Below are 18737 nucleotides of genomic sequence, written 5' to 3'. Positions count from 1 at the left end.
TCCCCCCTTCCCCTGATCCAAAGGACCCTGAGAAAGGTAATATTAGAGAGGGCACACATCGTCTTAGTAGACCCATATTGGCCGAGGCAGCCTTGGTTTGCAGACCTCCAGTTGCTGTCCATTTCTCCCCCGTGGAGGATTCCCTATGAGGAGATCACCCTGTGCCAGGGGGTCCTAATGCATTAAGAGCCCCAGTGGCTCCAACTGACCACCTGGCACTTGAGCGGCGCCTCCTAAGGGGGGCTCACCTCTCAGCTAAGGTTATTTCCACCATTGGAGCGGCCAGACAACCATCGACCACATGGATATATAATTCCACGTGGTCGGTGTTCACCTCCTGGTGCGAGAAACTTCATCTCTCCCCTGTCCATGCATCTGTTGCCCAGGTCCTAGAGTTTCTCCAACACGGCCTGGATTTCGGCCTTTCCCATAACATCTTACGTAGACAGGTGGCAGCCCTCTCCTCCGTCCTGGCAGGGGATGGTCGTTTTTCCTTGTCCCAGATTCCATTAGTTAAACAGTTCCTCAAAGGGGCGGCAAACTTGCGTCCACCCCCCGTACATCGTTTTCCGACATGGGACTTTTCTACCGTACTCAGGGCCCTCATGGGTGCCACTTTCGAGCCTCTGAGGACTGTTCACCTCAGATTCTCACTTTGAAGGTAGTTTTTCTCGTCACAGTCACCTTGGCTTGACGCATATCAGAGTTGGGAGCTTTGTCATCCAGGGATGACCTTTGCCAATTCCACCAGGACAGAGTCATCCTTAGATTAGACCCTACCTTCATCCTGAAGGTCAACACTCTGTTTCATAGTTCACAGGAAATCATACTTCCCAATTTCTGCCCATCTTCTTCTCACAAGAGGGAGCATCTATGGCACTGGCTGGATGTACGATGTGCCTTGCGTATCTACTTTAGGCAGACATCCCTTTTCCGCTGGTCAGAGGCTCTCTTTCTATCCTTTCATCCCAGCACACTGGGTGCTAGGGTTTCATCTGCCACCATTGATAGATGGTTGAGATAAGCTATCAGTGAGGCCTACTTAGCCTTGGGTAAGGCCCCTCCCCAAGGGATCATGGCCCATTCCACCTGCAGTGCCACTACCACGGCCGTGTGGGCCACTAGGGCCCCTCTGGAGGATATCTGTAGGGCAGCCACCTGGGCCTCCCCAACACCCTTTATTTGATACTACCATTTGGACCATTTTGCCTTGGCAGACGCGTCTTTCGGGCACCGTGTCCTTCAGCAGGTGGCGACCTCCCCTCCCCCGGGGTCTTCATCCCACCCAGGGACTTAGCTTGGGTATGTCCCTGTTGTAGCCCCTCCCACCGAACTGCAGGAACAAGAACGTTGGTCTTTACCTGAATGTTTCTTTTCTGCAGCAAAGGTGAGAGGGGCTAAATCCCACCCTAGGTAGTTCAGATAAGCCCGGTGAGGGGTGGTCGGGGGGGGGGATGTATGGTTTGTATGTGTTTCCGGTTATTGCCTTACATAAGATTACAGTTCTTCCATTTGACCTTGAGAAAACTGGGAGCCAATAGGGAAGGATGGTGACTTTAAGAAAATTCCCTCAGTCTCTGGACCAATCAGGCTGTGACTTAACCCTGTTGTAGCCCCTCCCACCTTTGCTGCAAAAAGAAACGTTCAGGACCAATGTTCTTTCTGATCAATTGCAGTGGGCATAAATGAGACAAATAAAATGTAAAATGGATGGATGGAATAGACAGATAATGGTTTAAGTATCTTCATTCACAAAGCTTAAAATAATTTTTGGTTCAATTAATTTTTAAACTAGGTTGGTCAGGTAAACAAGAAAAGTTGAGCATTCTTTATAACCAGTTTAATTCAATAGCTCCATCCTATCCATCTTGCAAATATTGTCTATTCTGTAAAATAGTCAATTGAAACCAAACACTTTTCTTTTGCTACAATGATTAAACAGCTCAAAAAAAAGTTACTTTGGGGACTTTGTATATGATAACTGTAGTAAAATTATTACATGCTCAAAAATGGAAAAGTTCAGCACTACTCACAATGGAGGAATGGCTGAAGATGATGGAATTTGCAGAGGTGGCTAAATTCCCTTTTTACTCATAGAAAAGAGAACATCTACATTTGCTGCTGACTGGAAACCCCTTATAGGCTTTCTGCATGAAACATCTAACCCCTGCTCAAACTTTTTGATAATTAGAAAATATTAGGTAATAGAAAAAGGAAAGCTTTTTATAACCAAAAAGAGTAATAATATTTGCTACAGAAGAAAACTGGAAGCTTCTTTCTATATCTTTTTTTTTCTTTTTGCACCTTTGTCCTTTCTTTCTTTTCCTTTTTTCCATTATCTTAATGTTTTTTGATAGTTTTTTAATCTTCTCTCTAAAACTTGTAATAAAATTTATATAAAAATAACCTGTAAAATAAGGCTGGATTGTTAAAATGAAAAATCATTTTGCCTGCTTATACGCAGGCAAATAAACTATAAACAGTTCAGAATGCTTGACTCCTAGAAATTATGCTTACCAATTTCCAGTACCGTGGAAAGCTTTAGGTTCCTCTTATTTTACTACCCTATTTTTAAAAAATAAAGATCAAGTTCATTCCTGACCTTTAGGGATAGTGGGAAGTAATGAGGATTGGCATAACAATGATCACGCATAATCTCTCCCCAATTAACAAAATGTCTCTTACACCATGAAAACCAGTAACTGGGGTTTCAAAATAGTAATAGTAATAGACAGAGGTTTCTCTATTGTCTTTTAAAACTTAAATGATACAAATGAATACACATACACACACCACGCATACATACTTTTTGGAAAATTGCATTTCTGGCTGGTAGCTGCAAGAAACTTCCAGTTAGCCAAATAAGTTCTGTTGGCAGTTCTTCTCTGCAGCATGGATAAGTGCCCTGAAATCAAAGAAATTCTAGAGTCTAGGACATTTTAATAAAAACAGCCACATCCACAAGAGGCACTGAATAATTCCTGAGGAAGGTTCCCCCATCAAACATCTGGGCAGTGTTGGTATCCATCCATTTCTGTCCTTCTCTAGGTAGGTAGATGTCCCTCTGGAATTGCCCTTGTTCTGTTACTGGAGCAACAAGAACCTGCATTTAACAAAGATAATCTCATTAATAATATCTGAGAGACAAAATGTGTATAAATACAGTTGGTCTTAACACAGAAGATATGAAACTTGAAACTTGTCCACAATTATTTGATCAAACCAGTTCTAGGCACATCACAAAGTTGCCCAGACACACACTAAGAGACATTTTTAAATCCTGCATCTGTAATTCCAATTGTCACTTTATGTATAAAATATTTAAGACTTATAATTGCAATTTAATTATTTCTATTTTGTGATGATATATTTTAACATATTGGAATTTTTCATTTATCTAAAGCAGCAGTTTCAAGGAAAGGAATCCAGAGAGAGACAAAACACCTGCTTCTTCTTATTTTTAATATGTAATAACCAGATGATTTAAAGAATTAGAGCAAAAATGTTTATTTAAAGGTTTGTCATGAGGCACTGATTTTTAAAACAACACCACAAATTTAAGTAGGTATTATTATACACCACAGCACTTCAAGTGCTTATCAAATCCAAAATTATAAAGAAACTACAAGATCTAGGCTGCAAAAATCCAAAAGATACGGTAATGCTATGATAAAGATTTTCTTAACAGGGATAAAGACAATACTAGAGATCCTGCCATGTAGCAGTATTACAGCAAAATATATGAAAGATCAATGTCTTGTTGCCTCGATACAGCAGTAATTAATTTTTTTAGATTAATCATAATCAGCAAATAATGCTTCAAAATTTAATTACACATTGGCTGTATTTGAACTTTAACTAAAAAAGTAATTAAAGCATTAATTATTCTCTCATCTCTTCCCAGATGCCTGTTAATGCTAATTAATGATATGACATAACACACAATTATCTTAATCATGTTGGCAATCAAAGTTTGAAATAGTTGGGATTATTATGGTCCAAAATATCTCATAGAAATATACATTGTAAACAAGAGTGCTGTGCAAAAACTAAGAGGTGGGTGATCATTTTTCCTGCAGTTCTGTAGCAGAAGGCACATGAGAAAAAGAAGAGAGGAACAAGAGCAACAAAATCTTGATCTAAAATACTGCTACATGGAAAGTCCCTGAAATATAGATCACTTAGACATGAACCTGGAAAGGTGCTTTAGATCCCGTACTTGTATCTGTCTACAATTAAAGGACTCCACCTACAGCAAGGGAACACCATGTAAGTTCATATCCATATATTATATACCAAAGCTCCATTTCCACCTACAATGCTTTAGATAATTGTTTTCCTGATGTTCTTCCATGAAACAATGTTGCTGAGCTGTTTTTGGTCTGTGGAAAATGTCACTTCATTCACAATCATTCTAGTGAATCCTCTATCCAAATAGGGCAATGATAGAAATTCAGCAATATAAAATGGGGAGTAGAAAGGGACTGCATGGGAAGGAAAATTTTTGTATTTTTTTTAATGCCACTCCAGGCAAAAGTTTGATTAGAATGGTATTTCATGTGGCCAATAAACTTAAGTCAGAATGAAGACACTGCAACAAATAAACCCATATTTAATTCATAAAGTTTGGACAGACGGAAATGGGAACGATTAATCCCAACAGCCTCCAGCCCATCTTTCTAGAATATCAGCTCTGTTCCTTCCTTGCTTTGACTTAAGGAAGTGACATTGGAATTACCCATGATGACTGAGATAAAAAGTTAAATTTTACAATGTGCTTCCCTTCAAGGAAAAATGGATGAGCTGATTACTCTAAGGCATTCTATGTAGAACTTTATCTGAAAGCTGCAGTTGGTGCAGAATGTAGTGGCCAGATTGCAGAGCAGAGCAAAGCTCTTAGCTGTCTATGTGAAAGCAATTTGCACTGCTGCTAATTAGTTCCTAAAGCAGTGGTGAAATGCTACCGGTTCTGACTGGTTTGCTAGAACCAGTAGCAAAAAATGCTAAGGTTCGCCCAAACCATTAATAATAAAATGCTTTAAAAAGTGGGGAAAAAAGATTCCGTGACAATCAGCTGTGCTGTGACATTTTTTATTACTGGTTCCAGCAAGTAGGTAGTAAAAAAATGCTTTAAAAAGTAAAAAAAAGAGGTTCTAATGACTGTGCGGATCAGCTGTGAGCCACACGATCATCGGAACATCCCCCCCACTTTTTAAAGCATTGTTTTTCCTGCCAGTTTGGGCGAATAGGTAGGGGGGGGGAATGCTTTAAAAAGTGAAAAAAGTTGGCCATACCCACCCAGTCACATGACCCACCACCACCAAGCCACACCCACAGACCCGGTGGCAAATTCTTTTAGCTTTCACCACTCTCCTAAAGCATATGAAGACATGAACAACTTGGAGTATTGGTAGACTATCGTTTCTGTTATGGGCGATCTCTACAACCATCTAAGTCTAGCTGGATGTGTCAACTCTGGCAGAAAACCATTTTGCATTTTCCCATGAGCAGCTTTCTTTCTGGGGGTGCATATGAACCCCAGGATGCATTTGGCATTGCATTCTGTAAGTAACTTTTGAAGAACTACTTGTTTAACCAAGCCTTCCATGCATGGATGTTGGATAATGTTTCCTCTCCCCCACCAACTCTGTAGTAAAAAAACTGGTATTGTATGCCTTTTATATAAGTATTTCGTAAATTTATTGTAAATTGCTTGGAAAGGCATTTGATGAGAGGCTGTATGGAAATAGACTAGATCTAATATATTGCTGATGTATCACTAACCAAAAGAAATTCTAAATCTCTATCATGTCTTTCTTAAATTACGAATCTATTCTTCTACTTCTTTTTTACTTTCTCTCCCAGCCTTCCTTTCCTATTATCTGTTTTAAAATGAAGCAAACACAGTATTCTATGCACACTGTTCAAGCAGGCCATGCTAATATTTGTGACAGCTTTTCAAAAGGCCTTTAAAGAAACAAACCACCCTCCTTTAACAAATAGCCCCAAGCATGTAATGCACACTGGTTGACTTCCATTGACTGATTGACATTCTAGTAGATTAATTCCCAAAGGCTGATGAAAGAGAACTATCATTGCAGAAGTCTTCAATTTTTTTCTTCAACTGAGTACCTTCCCAATGTGTCAGTCTTACCTTTTCATGGTTATCATCAGCATTTTGATGGGAGTGACCATCAGGTTGGGGAAGGGTGGATTATGTTTTGACAGTGTCAGTGTTAATAAATACATTTTTGCTGATGTGCTGTACAGTATTTTTAAAGTATTTGCAGAAGTGATACTGTGATGCACTCAGGGTTTTTTTTTCTTAACTGGAGAGAGATTTCCAAGAGCCTTAGGGAGCTGACATTTTCAGGTATTCTAATATGCATGTAAAAAATTGTTAGTCAGCCCTTCGGAGCTGACTTAAAATATGTTAGGAAAGAATCCATGTCTTACCTCCTCGCCTATGAGAAACTGGTCATCGACGATAAAGGCAGCTGGTTCAGTGGGGCTGAGCCACCAGGTGGGTCGAAAAATTGGATGCCCCCTAGATAGCCATTCCTTGCTGTATTTCTCAATGAGTGGAACCACAAAATTCTGGTGTCTCTGAATATAATACCTGGTGAGGTTCAACACCTGTAAGAAAGGAAGGACAATAGCTTTTAAAAAAATCAAAACAAAGATAAGGTTGTTTTAAAATATGTCTTAGTAATGAGTAGTAGGTACAACAAGCATTATTTGCAAACACTTCACTGAATAGATATCATGGAAGATTCTCAATACCAGGGAAGATTCTGGAAAAGATAATCAAGCAACAAATTAGTGAACACCTAGAAGTAACAAAGTAATAGCCAAAAGCCAACATGGGTTTGTCAAAAACAGATCATGCCAGACTAATCTTATTGCATTCTTTGACAAAATGACAAAATAGTGGACCAGTGGAATGCCGTCAATATAATTTACTTGGACTTCAGCAAGGCATTTGATAAAGTAGACCATAACCTACTACTAGATAAAGTAGAAAATGTGGGTTAGACAGCATCACCAACAGATGGATTCATAACTGGCTGACCAACCACACTCAATGTGTACTCCTCAATGGAATTGCATCTACATGGAGGGAAGTATGCAGTGGAGTACCCCAAGGCTCTGTTTTAGGCCCAGTACTCTTCAACATCTTCATCAATGATTTGGATGAGGGAATAAATGGGAAACTCATCAAATTTGCAGATTACACCAAGCTGGCAGGAAGAGCCAACACTCCAGAAGACAGGCTTAAGATACAGAAGGATCTTGGCACTATCTAACAAAATGAAATTCAATGGTGAAAAAAGTAAGGTTCTATAGGCAAGAAAAATAAAATGCACAGGTACAGTATAGGTGGTACCTTGCTCAATAGTAGTAACTGTGAAAGGGATCTTGGAGTCCTAGTGGATAACCATTTAAATATGAGCCAGCAGTGTGCAGCTGCCAAAAAAGCCAACACAGTTCTAGGCTGCATAAACAGAGGGATAGAATCAAAATCACGTGAAGTGTTAATATCACTTTATAATGCTTTGGTAAGGCCACACTTGGAATACTGCATTCAGTTTTGGTCGCCACAATGTAAAAAGATGTGGAAACTCTAGAAAGAGTGCAGAGAAGAGTAACAAAGATGATTAGGGGACTGGAGACTAAAACATATGAAGAACGATTGAAGGAACTGGGTATGTCTAGTTTAATGAAAAGAAGGACTAGGGGAGACATGATAGCAGTGTTCCAATATCTCAGGGGTTGCCACAAAGAAGAGGGAGTCAAACTATTCTCCAAAGCACCTGAGGGCAGAACAAGAAGCTATGGGTGGAAACTAATCAAGGAGAGAAGCAACTTAGAACTGAGGAGAAATTTCCTGACAGTTAGAACAATTAATCAGTGGAACAACTTGCCTCCAGAAGTTGTGAATGCCCCAACACTGGAAGTCTTTAAGAAGATGTTGGATAGCCATTTGTCTGAAATGGTATAGGGTTTCCTGCCTAGGCAGGGGGTTGGACAGAATACCTCCAAGGTCCCTTCCAATTCTGCTATTGTATTGTATTGTATTGTATTGTATTGTATTGTATTGTATTGTATTGTATTGTATAGATATAGAATTAGTCAGAAAATATGGACTTCTTGCTATTTCATCAGTTGATTTAGCTTCTCATCATAATTAGTCACTGATGGAAATTTCCTGAACTGAACATGGTCATGCTTTACCATTGTTACCAGTGGCGGCAGTAGCTGCACATGCCTCCTGAAATATAATCTAATGAGACACCTCAAGAGAAGAAAATGATAGAAAAGCAACTTGTGTTAAGTCAGCTGATAAAAGCCTAGTTCTGAAAAGAGGGTAAGCCAACAGAGAAAGAGGGAGGGAAGGGAATGGAAGGAAAGGAAAGGAAAGGAAAAGGGAGGGAGGGAGGAGAGGAGAGGAGAGGAGAGGAAAAGGAAGGGAAGGGCTTCCAGAAGTTTTTTAAAAGGAACAAGATGGGAAATAATTGCAGTGGGGAAGAATTCCAAGTGTGGTAGGCAGGTAGGCAAAGATGATCAACAGAATAAAATGTTAAAGGACTAAGAGGAATGAGGCCCCTATGCAGAGATTCCACCTCTGATAGGAATGGAACACCACCCTCTGCATCCTTAGCAATGCTTGCAAGGCTTCTGGAAATCTGGGCTAATTTGATGACAATAGCAATAGCATTTTAGACTTATATACTGTCCCACAGTACTTTACAGCACTCTCTGAGCGGTTTTCAATGTCAGCATTATTTGCATATTGCCCCCAACAATCTTGGTTCTTGTTTTACTGAAGACTGAGCCCCATCAGGATCAAATTCCAGACTATTGCACTCAACTGCTGTGCCACCAGGACTTAGGACTTCATGCTCCTTATTCATATATATTATATAACCCGTTTCCCTGAAAATAAGACCTCCCCAGATAATAAGCCCAATCATAAGGCTTTGGAGCGCAGGTGCTAAAGTAAGCCCTCCCCTGAAAATAAGCCCTTCCTGAAAATATTGCAACACAGCAGCAACCATGAGGTGACCATGCTTGCCGCCTCCTGCACCTTAAAAAATAAGAAGACCTCCCCGAAAATAAGGCCAAGCACTTATTTTGGAGTTCAAAAGAAAATAAGTTCCTGTCTTATTTTCGGGGAAACACAGTGTGTGTGTGTATGTGTCTGTGTCTGTGTCTGTGTCTGTGTGTGATTGTGTTTGTGTGTATTCATACTCATGTTTATTCTTTTGCCTATTGTCTTGAAAATAATTGACAAATCAAATAAATAAAATTAATAAAAAATAAAATTTCTATAGAGGAGTGGGGCAGAGATTTTCCATTGGTGGCCATTCTCACCTTGCTGGCTTCCTGTTGCACTGTCCTCCCTTATATTCCATAATTGCATTGCTTTCCTTCTGATACAATCTCCAGTTAAGACCTTTTAAGCCTGCTTTTCCCCCTTGACTTGAAAAGAGCCACAGTGAGTAAAACAACAAGGATCAGGGAAAGGTGCCAATTAGCTGCCTTTTTAGTGCCCCTCCATGGCCAGTTGAAGGGAGTCCTGGCCAAGGCAGCAATATTAAGAAGGAAGATATCACAAGAACATTTACTAGAATCTGAGGATAAAAAAGGCATTCTGCCGCGGCATAAACACTCAGGTTCATAAGAGAATAGAATGGATTGTTATGAAAAGGAAAATAGAAATAAAGAAGAAAATGAAATGGATTGTTTGAGAGGGCCTTCAGGGATTTATGTTGTATCTATCTTAAGGTTGGAGATGATTAATCCTTCCAAAGGATACATTGGAGAGATAAAAACAGTAAGAGCCAACAGAGTATGTGAGAGAGATAAATCTTGATAGTTCAGTGGGAAGTTTCAACAATTTTGTAAATAATTTTGAAAGACTGATTCATGCCATCAGGTTTTTGTCAACACTTAGGGACCAAATAGACAGATTTTCTCGATGATCTGTCCTTAATCTGGTTCTTCAGTTCTTCCAGTGATACACATATAACTATTTCTTCCGTACATCTTGCCTCTGGTTTTCCTCTCCTTCCCCTTCCTTCTTTGCCCAACATTAAAGCCTTCCCAAAGAGCTGGGTGTTTGCATAATGTGTCAAAGATAATTTGAGCCCGGTCATTTGTGCCTAAAGGAAGAATTCTAGGTTGATTTGTTGGATGATCCATTGTTTGTTTGTTTTTTACTTGTCTATCCATGTATTCTCAGAAGTCTTCAAAAGCATCAAGATCAGGGGTGGACTGCTGCGGGTTCGCCGGGGTTCGGGAGAACGTCTAGCTAAGATTCTGTGCAATTCGGAGAACCCTCCAAATTCCACTCCTGGCTGGCCCCACCCACCCCTCCTTTCCCAGGAGACCCCATGTGGCCCATTTTGGATGCATGTAAGTGCAGGGTGTGCACGGAGGCTTGTGGATGGTGAAAAATGGGCCTACTGGAATTTTAGGGAGACTGGAAACAGGCCCAATTCTGGCCTCCAGAGATCCTCTGGAGACTGGGGAAGCTATTTTCGCCCTCCCGGAGGCTCAAAGAAAACCTCCAGAGCACAGGGAGGGCAAAAGACCCCCCCTCTGCTATGCTAGGCCACGCCCACTATGGCCACGCCCACGCAGCAACCAGGCAGAGAACCCCTTGCTAAAATTTTTGAAGCCCACCCCTGATCAAGATACATTTATTCTAATTACGTTGACATAATTTGTGATTCACACTCAGAAGAGAAATAATGAATGGCAAGATGCTATCTTATCTGCCTTAGATCTCAAGTTTTAACAACTAAAAAGGACAAGAACATCTTTTTCAGAGCGACTTGAAAGGTAGCAAACAATTAGCCTGGAGAATGTTTTCTTTGATTTTAGTACCTTTAGAAAACAAAAATAAGTTTACCTACCCAATCACCACCACAGACCCATGGTGGAGTCCTGAAAGACATGACTGGAAGGAAGGTGACAATTTGGAGCCATCTAATATATAGCTCTTCATCAGTGAGAAATTCAGCCGAAAGTGTTCCACCTTTACAAAATATACAGAAAACTAAATTAGCAGACTATATGTTCAGCTTCGATATTCAGCTTTAATTTTGGATTCAGTAAATGAGTAACCTCTACAGTACGTTGATAATATAATTCAAGTCATTTTAACACCACTTCTCTCTTCTTTTGATAACCAGGGCAGTATTAAAACACAGCATAATCAATATCATATCCCAGATCTACCCAGTGCTGAGATTCTGTGCTTTTACAGTCCCAATCCTTTATCTGCTAATACAGAAACCTGGGAAAGGGAGTGTGGGATAGGGGGCAGGGGAGGAAGCAGAATCGCTGTTAAAATCAGCATTTTTTTTTAAACGTGAAGATCACAAATAATAAAGGAATTAAAACCAAGGAAGGCCTGATCCTATGCACATTTTGCCACTGATTAAATCTGAACAGAGAAAGTATTGCGAAGCATGTCAGAAAACTATAATGATTGTAGTGGAAAATAACATTTCTGACTATCTGACTCTTGAGAGAAAGCAATATAATTGGCCTGGATGGTTTAGGTCATGAAAAATTAAATTAATACACATTTCCAGCTGGACCAGTACAGTACTAATATAAATAGCTGAATTTCAGACAAATGACCCAGATAATTTCCTGTTAAAAGAAGGGAAATCTTTCATCTCCCTCTGTCAAACACATGCTTCACATTCATTTTTCAGGCAGCATTGCTCTTAAAAACAAAACCAGACAAAACCATAGGCATCGAAATGGTGGACTAACGATTAAATGTTTCATACTTCTTTTATTTCTTTTTTCTTTTTTGCTAAACATTATATTCCTATTATCACATATTTATTGCATCTGGATCTCTTAAAGACCAATCCAACTCAACAGTTATTTTCTAACAGTGCCTATCTCTTGATCAATCCAACATCTCTAGTATCAAGACAATGATTTGTTAGTTAGTTATTTCCCATATTTCTGAACCACCCATCTCCCTCAAAGAGGAACTCTGGGAGGTGTACAATAAAAAATGAACACAATATATAAAAATTAAACTGTTAGAATTAACAATTAAATATTCATTGTTTTTAGAAGGGACAAGAATAATTAAACCCTGTTAAAAATTAATTAGAACAGTGAAGGAAGGTCTCTCAGGGAATCAACTAGTCTTACATCTCCCTGCTCCTTTAGGCTTCACAAGTGAAACTGCAGAAGGGAAGGGCAGGAGAACTGGAAGCCTGTCTCACCTCTGCGGGAGAATATTCTGGAGGGGATGACAATTGGGAAGGGTCTCTTCCTAGATCCTACCAAGTTCTTTAACTGAGACGGTTTGCTACATACCTTCCCTGCCTGACCGGGTGGGACAGGCCAATGTAACAGGACCAAGCAGGTTCTGCAGGTAGCCTGGCTTTTATGAAAAATGAAGCCATGTTTTACAATACAAGGAAATTACTTTGTAATGCAAAATTGAATTATATCTGCAAGGAAGTTATTGCATGTCTCAAAGCAATATTTTATACATGTTCTGGGAATGGCCTATAAGAAAGCAAAATACAAAGAAAAGACAAACTTTTAAAATACTAGACGACTACAAGAGACTTGAAAAAGAATTACAGAAATCTCTACAAAAAGGAACATTAAAGTAAAAATGGACACAATGAAACATAAAATGGGGCTAATGGAAAAGGAGGAATTAGCACAAAAATTAGAGGTGCTAAACAGAATTATTTTGAAGATGCAAATAAACCAGGCAGATGGTTAGCATATAAATTGAAAAAAGAGAGAGAATCAAGAAAAATAATGCAACTAATGGATGATCAAGGGCAAATTTGCCATGGAAATGGAGAGAAGAAAAAAATTATACAAGATTACTATGGGAAATTGTATGAACAAGAGAATTGTCAGATCCCTAAAAGTGATACTGCCATTCAATTGGGAGGAGGGGAGCAACTTGTTTGCAACTTTACAGAAACTGATAAAGAGCCAAGGACATGAATTGTTTTCACAGGTGTCTTTGAGAACTATTTTGGCAGGGGAAAGAAAAGGGGGGGGACAGAACCCTTCTCCTTTGAAGAGCATAAAAGAACTTGTGTTCAAGTCAATCTAAAATAAAAAAAATAAAAGAGGCCTGGAAGGCTAGAGTGGCAGTGGCTATTAGGTTTTTTTTTCTTTCTTTTTTCTGTTTTGGAAACATATATCGATATTCAGATGAGGAAACCTTAAAATTCCAAAATATCTTGGCTGGAATTCAAAATCTATTGGAAGGATATGGGAGAATTGAGAAGAAGTTGGAAAGACTAGTCTTCCTCACAGCAAAAGATGATGGGGTTGGAGCCCCAAAATTAAAGGGGAGAATGAAGATATAGAAGATAAAGATAAGACAATAGATGAATTTATTAATGAAGCAAATGTGGGTGAAAGTGGAAAGAAGGGAATATGGAAAAGGGAATTTGACGAATTGGAGCTCTACCCCAGATTCCAGGATACAGAAGAAAAAAAAATGGTAATGATGATGTACTTTAGAAGAGAATTTTTTTCAGAAGCAAGATTGACAAGCAAAGACAAGCTTATTTTAGTAGCAGCTGGTGGGCAACCAGATTACCTGAGAGATCTTTCAAGCAACAAAGTGCGGAGAGAAGTTTATAAAAACCTTATAAAGGAGATAAAAAGAAGACTGACACCACAATTGGCAAGAGAGATAAGACTGTTTTGTTACTGGAAAGATACAGGTTGACAATGAAAGTTGATAATAAAAAAATAGTTGATTTTGGTGATTAATAAGTACGAATTTAGTAACTCTTAGATTGTTTTAGACTGTTATTAAATGTTTATTCATTAAATAATTATCTATAATAACAATAATGAAATGATAATGGATACAGCTTAATGATATATAAGTGGAGATTTGGACCCTCACCACCCTTCAGGCTTTCCGCAAAGCCCTTAAAACCTGGTTGTTCCGACAGGCCGGGGGCTGACGGCTTCCCCGCCCCCACTCGAATTGTGTGGTTGTTGAGTGTTTTTAAATTGTTTGTAGTTGTTTGTCCGTTGTTCCTCTTGTTTGTATTCCCCCCCCCTATTTTGGTTTGTGAGCCGCGCTGAGTCCCTCTGGGAATAGGGTGGCATAGAAATCCAATAAATCAAATCAAATCAAATCATATACATGTACTGGCAAACTAGTAAAAGAAATTTGGATATAAATTGCAAATTATGACTTGGGAAAAAGATCTATAAATTTTATTAACAAATTTTTATTTAGATCTTGTTATAAAGGTCTAAGGTTTTTTTGGGGGGGGTCTGACGAGAGGAGATGGGACATAAATAGTAAATGATCTTTAGCCAATTATAATAACAACAAGGAAATGTCAATGGGCATTGTTTAACAATATATACATGCTATGGTATTGGCAAAAGTAACTTGGATATAAATTCTAAACAGTGAGTTGGGGGGGAAAGGAGGGGGAAAGTTTAGAAACTTTATTAATTGACTTTTACTTAAAAGATGTCATAAAGGTATAATGTTATTGGAGGATTTTTTGAAATAGTTAATGAATGCCATTATGTAGTTGTGTCTTTAAGTATGAATGATTTGAGGTAAAAACATGTTCAAATAATTGTAGTCAAATGAGAATTTTGATACATTGATAGTAAGATATACAAAGATTTTTGACTTAAAGTGTATAATTTAATATGAACTATAAGTCATGACTGTGGAAGAAATGCACGAAAGTTATCTGTAACCAATCGACACGCTTTCTTCAAGATGTAATGAAGGATGATTCTTTTTTGTGTTTTTGTTCAATTAAAATAAAAAAAACTTTTCAAAAAAAAGAAGATGAACAATTTTACAAGATATGGGATTTATTTTATAAGTGGTTAGATAAAAAACATGGAAATGAAAGACCCTAGAGAATTTTAATAATACAAGAATAATAGAATGATACAGAATACAACATAAAGATACATTACTATTGGATAGATTTAAGATGATGTAATGAATTGTTATAATATAAATGAATCCAATATCTAGAATATCTCATTTAAAATGAAGGAATAATAGTTAAAGTCATATAAATGATGTACAATGATAATAATGTATACATATATATTTTATTGATATGTGATTTTATATAAATTGTAAGTGAGGACTATGGAAAGGATGCACAAAAATATTATAACCAATCAACATATATGTAATTGAAGATGGTTTTATTTTTTATATTTTGTTTGTCTATGTCTGTCTAAAAATAAAAACTTTTTATAAAAAAAAGAAAGCAAAATGCATCAGACAAACTGGACAGAAACGTTTGGGTTGGCACAAGCCAGCACTGCTTTCTACTTAGGTCAGGCAAATATAAGTGATAATATGAGGATTTACATTGGCCAAGAGCCATTGGAAGACATCAACATAATTTCCTGCCGTCCAGAAATGTTTGGTGGTCCATAGTCAGGACAGGGCCATTTGGCAAAATAGGACATGTCCTATTTTGTATGATATGCAAATTTACTTCCTCTGGGTTGTAAACCATGGCTTAAGGCATAACACAGTATGTCAAACTAGTTGTTTATTCAATGAAGCGTAGTTTAAAAAGGCAATGTTTAGCATAGCATGATTATTGGAGACTTTGGAAACAGACTTTAAAACAGTCTATTCCAACACTCGGAGAGAACCTTGAAATTACAGAAACAACTTTTATTTTAGGCAATCTGAAATCATCTCAGGCTTTTAGCTGAATTTGTATGAGACCAATTTATTTTGCAGTACAACTATTTGCACACAATCTGCCCCATTCAATTCCATCTTCAGTAGAATGCCTTGCCCTAGGCTTGTGAGGGATGCATTTGACACGAAGAGCTAGCTCTGCTTATTTGGTGATAGATTCCTCATTGGCCCTGAGGCTGGTTGCCTTCTTCTTTCAGTTTAGGAAAGGGCTTCAATCTCTTTGTTCAGCTTTTAAGGGTTTGCCTTTTTTCCTGCTGCCTTCAATTATTTTAAGACTAAATGTTGAATGCTGCCTGAAGCCATAAAATGAAAGTCAGTAGGCTAAAAGAAATAAAGTTGTTGACGTATCTATGGAATTGGAAAAATACCATGTTTCTTGTCCTCCACAAGTGCAGAAGATAAGTGGTGACATTTTGGAGATGCTCAATACGTAGCTTTATTTTAGATTTTGCAGATGTCCAGAAAACATCTTGGCATAACTTGAGCTAAATGGTAAAAATTGATTGCTAATGAAGAAAAGCCGAAAGTATCTGACAATTTTCATTCATAATCAGACATTTGAAATACAATTTCAACTATCTTATCAAAGTAAACTGTCTTTTAATCAGGTCATTTGTCAACATAACACATGATTATGCTGATTGGCTTTATGTCTTCAGTTTTCAGATCAAAACAATTTTAGCTCTACTTGGAGTCTGAAGGCATTAAACCTGGGAAACTTTCACCCAGAAAACATACTATATCTTTGAGCTCTGGAATAGATGTAATGCTATGAATCAGCTACAAAACCAAAAGCCCCTGTGAATGAAGCCAGGATTAAATGCATATGGATTTTCTGCTTATATCCTTCAATTGTTTGTGGTGGCAAAATTGGACATTTATGTCAGTTTTTGTCTATTTGTAGGAATCTTAAAAGCTGCCTTTTATTGTCAGACCAGTAATACCTAATCCATCTAGGTATACAAAGGACTGGCAGTGACTTGGTGGAGTTTCAAAAGGATTCGCTCCTTCGAATATTACATAGAAAAAGCGATTTTTAACTTTCTGTTTATAAATATGTTTTACTGGAAAGTTACTGCCTGGTTTTTTTCATTTATATCTGTATTAGCCTTTTAAAACAGCTTTTGAAAGAAGCAGAGCATATAATAATATTACCTATTGCATCTGGAATGAAAAAGGTATAACCAAGAAGACTATAATGAAGCACAGATGGAATAATCCCTTTCAAACCAGTGTAACTCCAGTCCGATTGTCGTGGATTCATTTGGAAAAAGAGTGGCAGGTGGCTGGATCTATAAGTAATACAAACAATTATACGGTAAACATGGAATTACTCAAATGCACAATAAGTGCTTACTGAAATTACCAAATGCTGCATCAAAATAAAATAAAAAGTCAAATAGACCTTGAACATGAAATCAGACTCTGTTTTTAATGTATCACTCCTAACTTGCTAAATAGAAAAGCTGGGCCAGAATAAATGGTTGCATACATGGCTTTGGGGGATCAACCATTCTGCTATTCACTAGAATACAGCAAACAGAGGGGTGTGGCTAGTTGACATTTCCTCTCTAGAATCACTCTAGAAAATGAACTTGGTCGAAGGAAGTCCAGGAAATAATTATTTTCCAACGTGCAATTTAGACTCATGTGAAACTCTTTCAAGACAGCTGGAGGATTAAAAGACAACTGAAATAGAGATCCTTTTTAGATGGAATCAGTTGTTATTTCAATAGCAGCAGAATTTATGGAAGCTCAAGTCACACTGCACACATTCAGAAAAAGGCACTCAGAAATTGAGTCTATGTTGGAGGGGTGTTGGCAAATGAGATCGACTTGAAATATGGAGTACAGAGTCCTTCCTTTTTCCAATTGTAGGCTTGGAATGTACAGTATGCTATACCCCTCTCAAAAGCAATGAACTTTCTCCATCCTACTGCTTTTAATATGGAATGTAAACAGGGGTGGGATTCAGCCAGTTCGTACTGGTTCGGATGAACCGATTGTTATTATTTTGCACAGTTTGGAGAACCAGTAAAATTGACCACCTGCTAGCCCCACCCACCCTATTTATTATCTTCCCTTCATCAAGCGGTCCAGAACATCCAGCTAATCTCTGTGCCTCTCCTGCTCTGCTCACCAAAGGTAAGCATGCCGGCCCTTCGCCCTTCGCCTCGGTCGGGGCCCAGGGACACAGTTTCAGCAAACCGGTTGTTAAGTGGGTTGAATCCCACCACTGAATGTAAACCATGAATCCCATCCTTTACTGCTCCAGTGTTTACCATCATCGTGGTACCTTAAAGGTCTTGTATGTTTTAGGAGATAAGATGGAACTCTTTGTCATTTCCAAAAATGCTGGGAAGACCATTTATTTTGTGATATCCTGCTCTTTCACTGCAGAAAATTAATGGGAAGATAGTCCCATAGTAAATATACATGATAAGCCTTTCCACTTGTAACTGATTGGGGAAAAGCATTGTTATAAGCAGCAGGTGGAGGACTTCAGGGCTAGTCAGCACTTTCCTTAATTCTTTGTTGAACTTTGTCTGAAAAATAAAAACCCAATGTTCTTAATCCCACATTGAACCTAAACACAGGAAAAAGGAAGAAAAAAGATATCTCTAAGGACAGCTACTTTCCCCAAATTAGTGCTCTCTGCAATGTATGTATTTGAGGCCGTTTCCCACAATTCCCATGGTTCTCAGAAAAGACAATATATTTGGAAATGGGGGAGGGAGCTCGAATTTGGGGAAGGTGATTGCTGAGAACCCTAAACCAAAGAAGTACATCATTAACAAGTATTGTCTAACTCCAAGAACTTTCACTTATTTTAAAAATAAAGGCACTAAAGCAGTGGTGGAATTCAAATAATTTAACAACCGGTTCTCTGCCCTAATGACCAGCTGGGTAGGCGTGGTTCGGTGGTCATGTGGCTGTGTGGGCATTGCCAACTCAACATCACTCAGGTCAATGGGCGCTTCGCCTGAGCTGTTACAAA

General features: G+C 38.4%; 1 protein-coding gene across 1 annotated transcript in view; it reads right to left on the bottom strand.

Annotated features, from left to right (window-relative positions):
* Positions 1–2929: 2929 nt before the first annotated feature.
* Positions 2930–18737, bottom strand: part of LOC116511088 (SITS-binding protein-like) — a 31319-nt gene continuing 15511 nt past the window's right edge. The window contains 4 exon segments of the mRNA XM_032220895.1: positions 2930–3103; positions 6457–6636; positions 10923–11044; positions 16895–17031. Coding sequence (XP_032076786.1) covers positions 2930–3103; positions 6457–6636; positions 10923–11044; positions 16895–17031 — 613 coding nt within the window.

This window comes from Thamnophis elegans, chromosome 1 (assembly GCF_009769535.1).
Source record: "Thamnophis elegans isolate rThaEle1 chromosome 1, rThaEle1.pri, whole genome shotgun sequence".
NCBI classification, from domain to species: Eukaryota; Metazoa; Chordata; class Lepidosauria; order Squamata; family Colubridae; genus Thamnophis; species Thamnophis elegans.
This window is presented reverse-complemented; position numbering and strand designations above follow the sequence as displayed.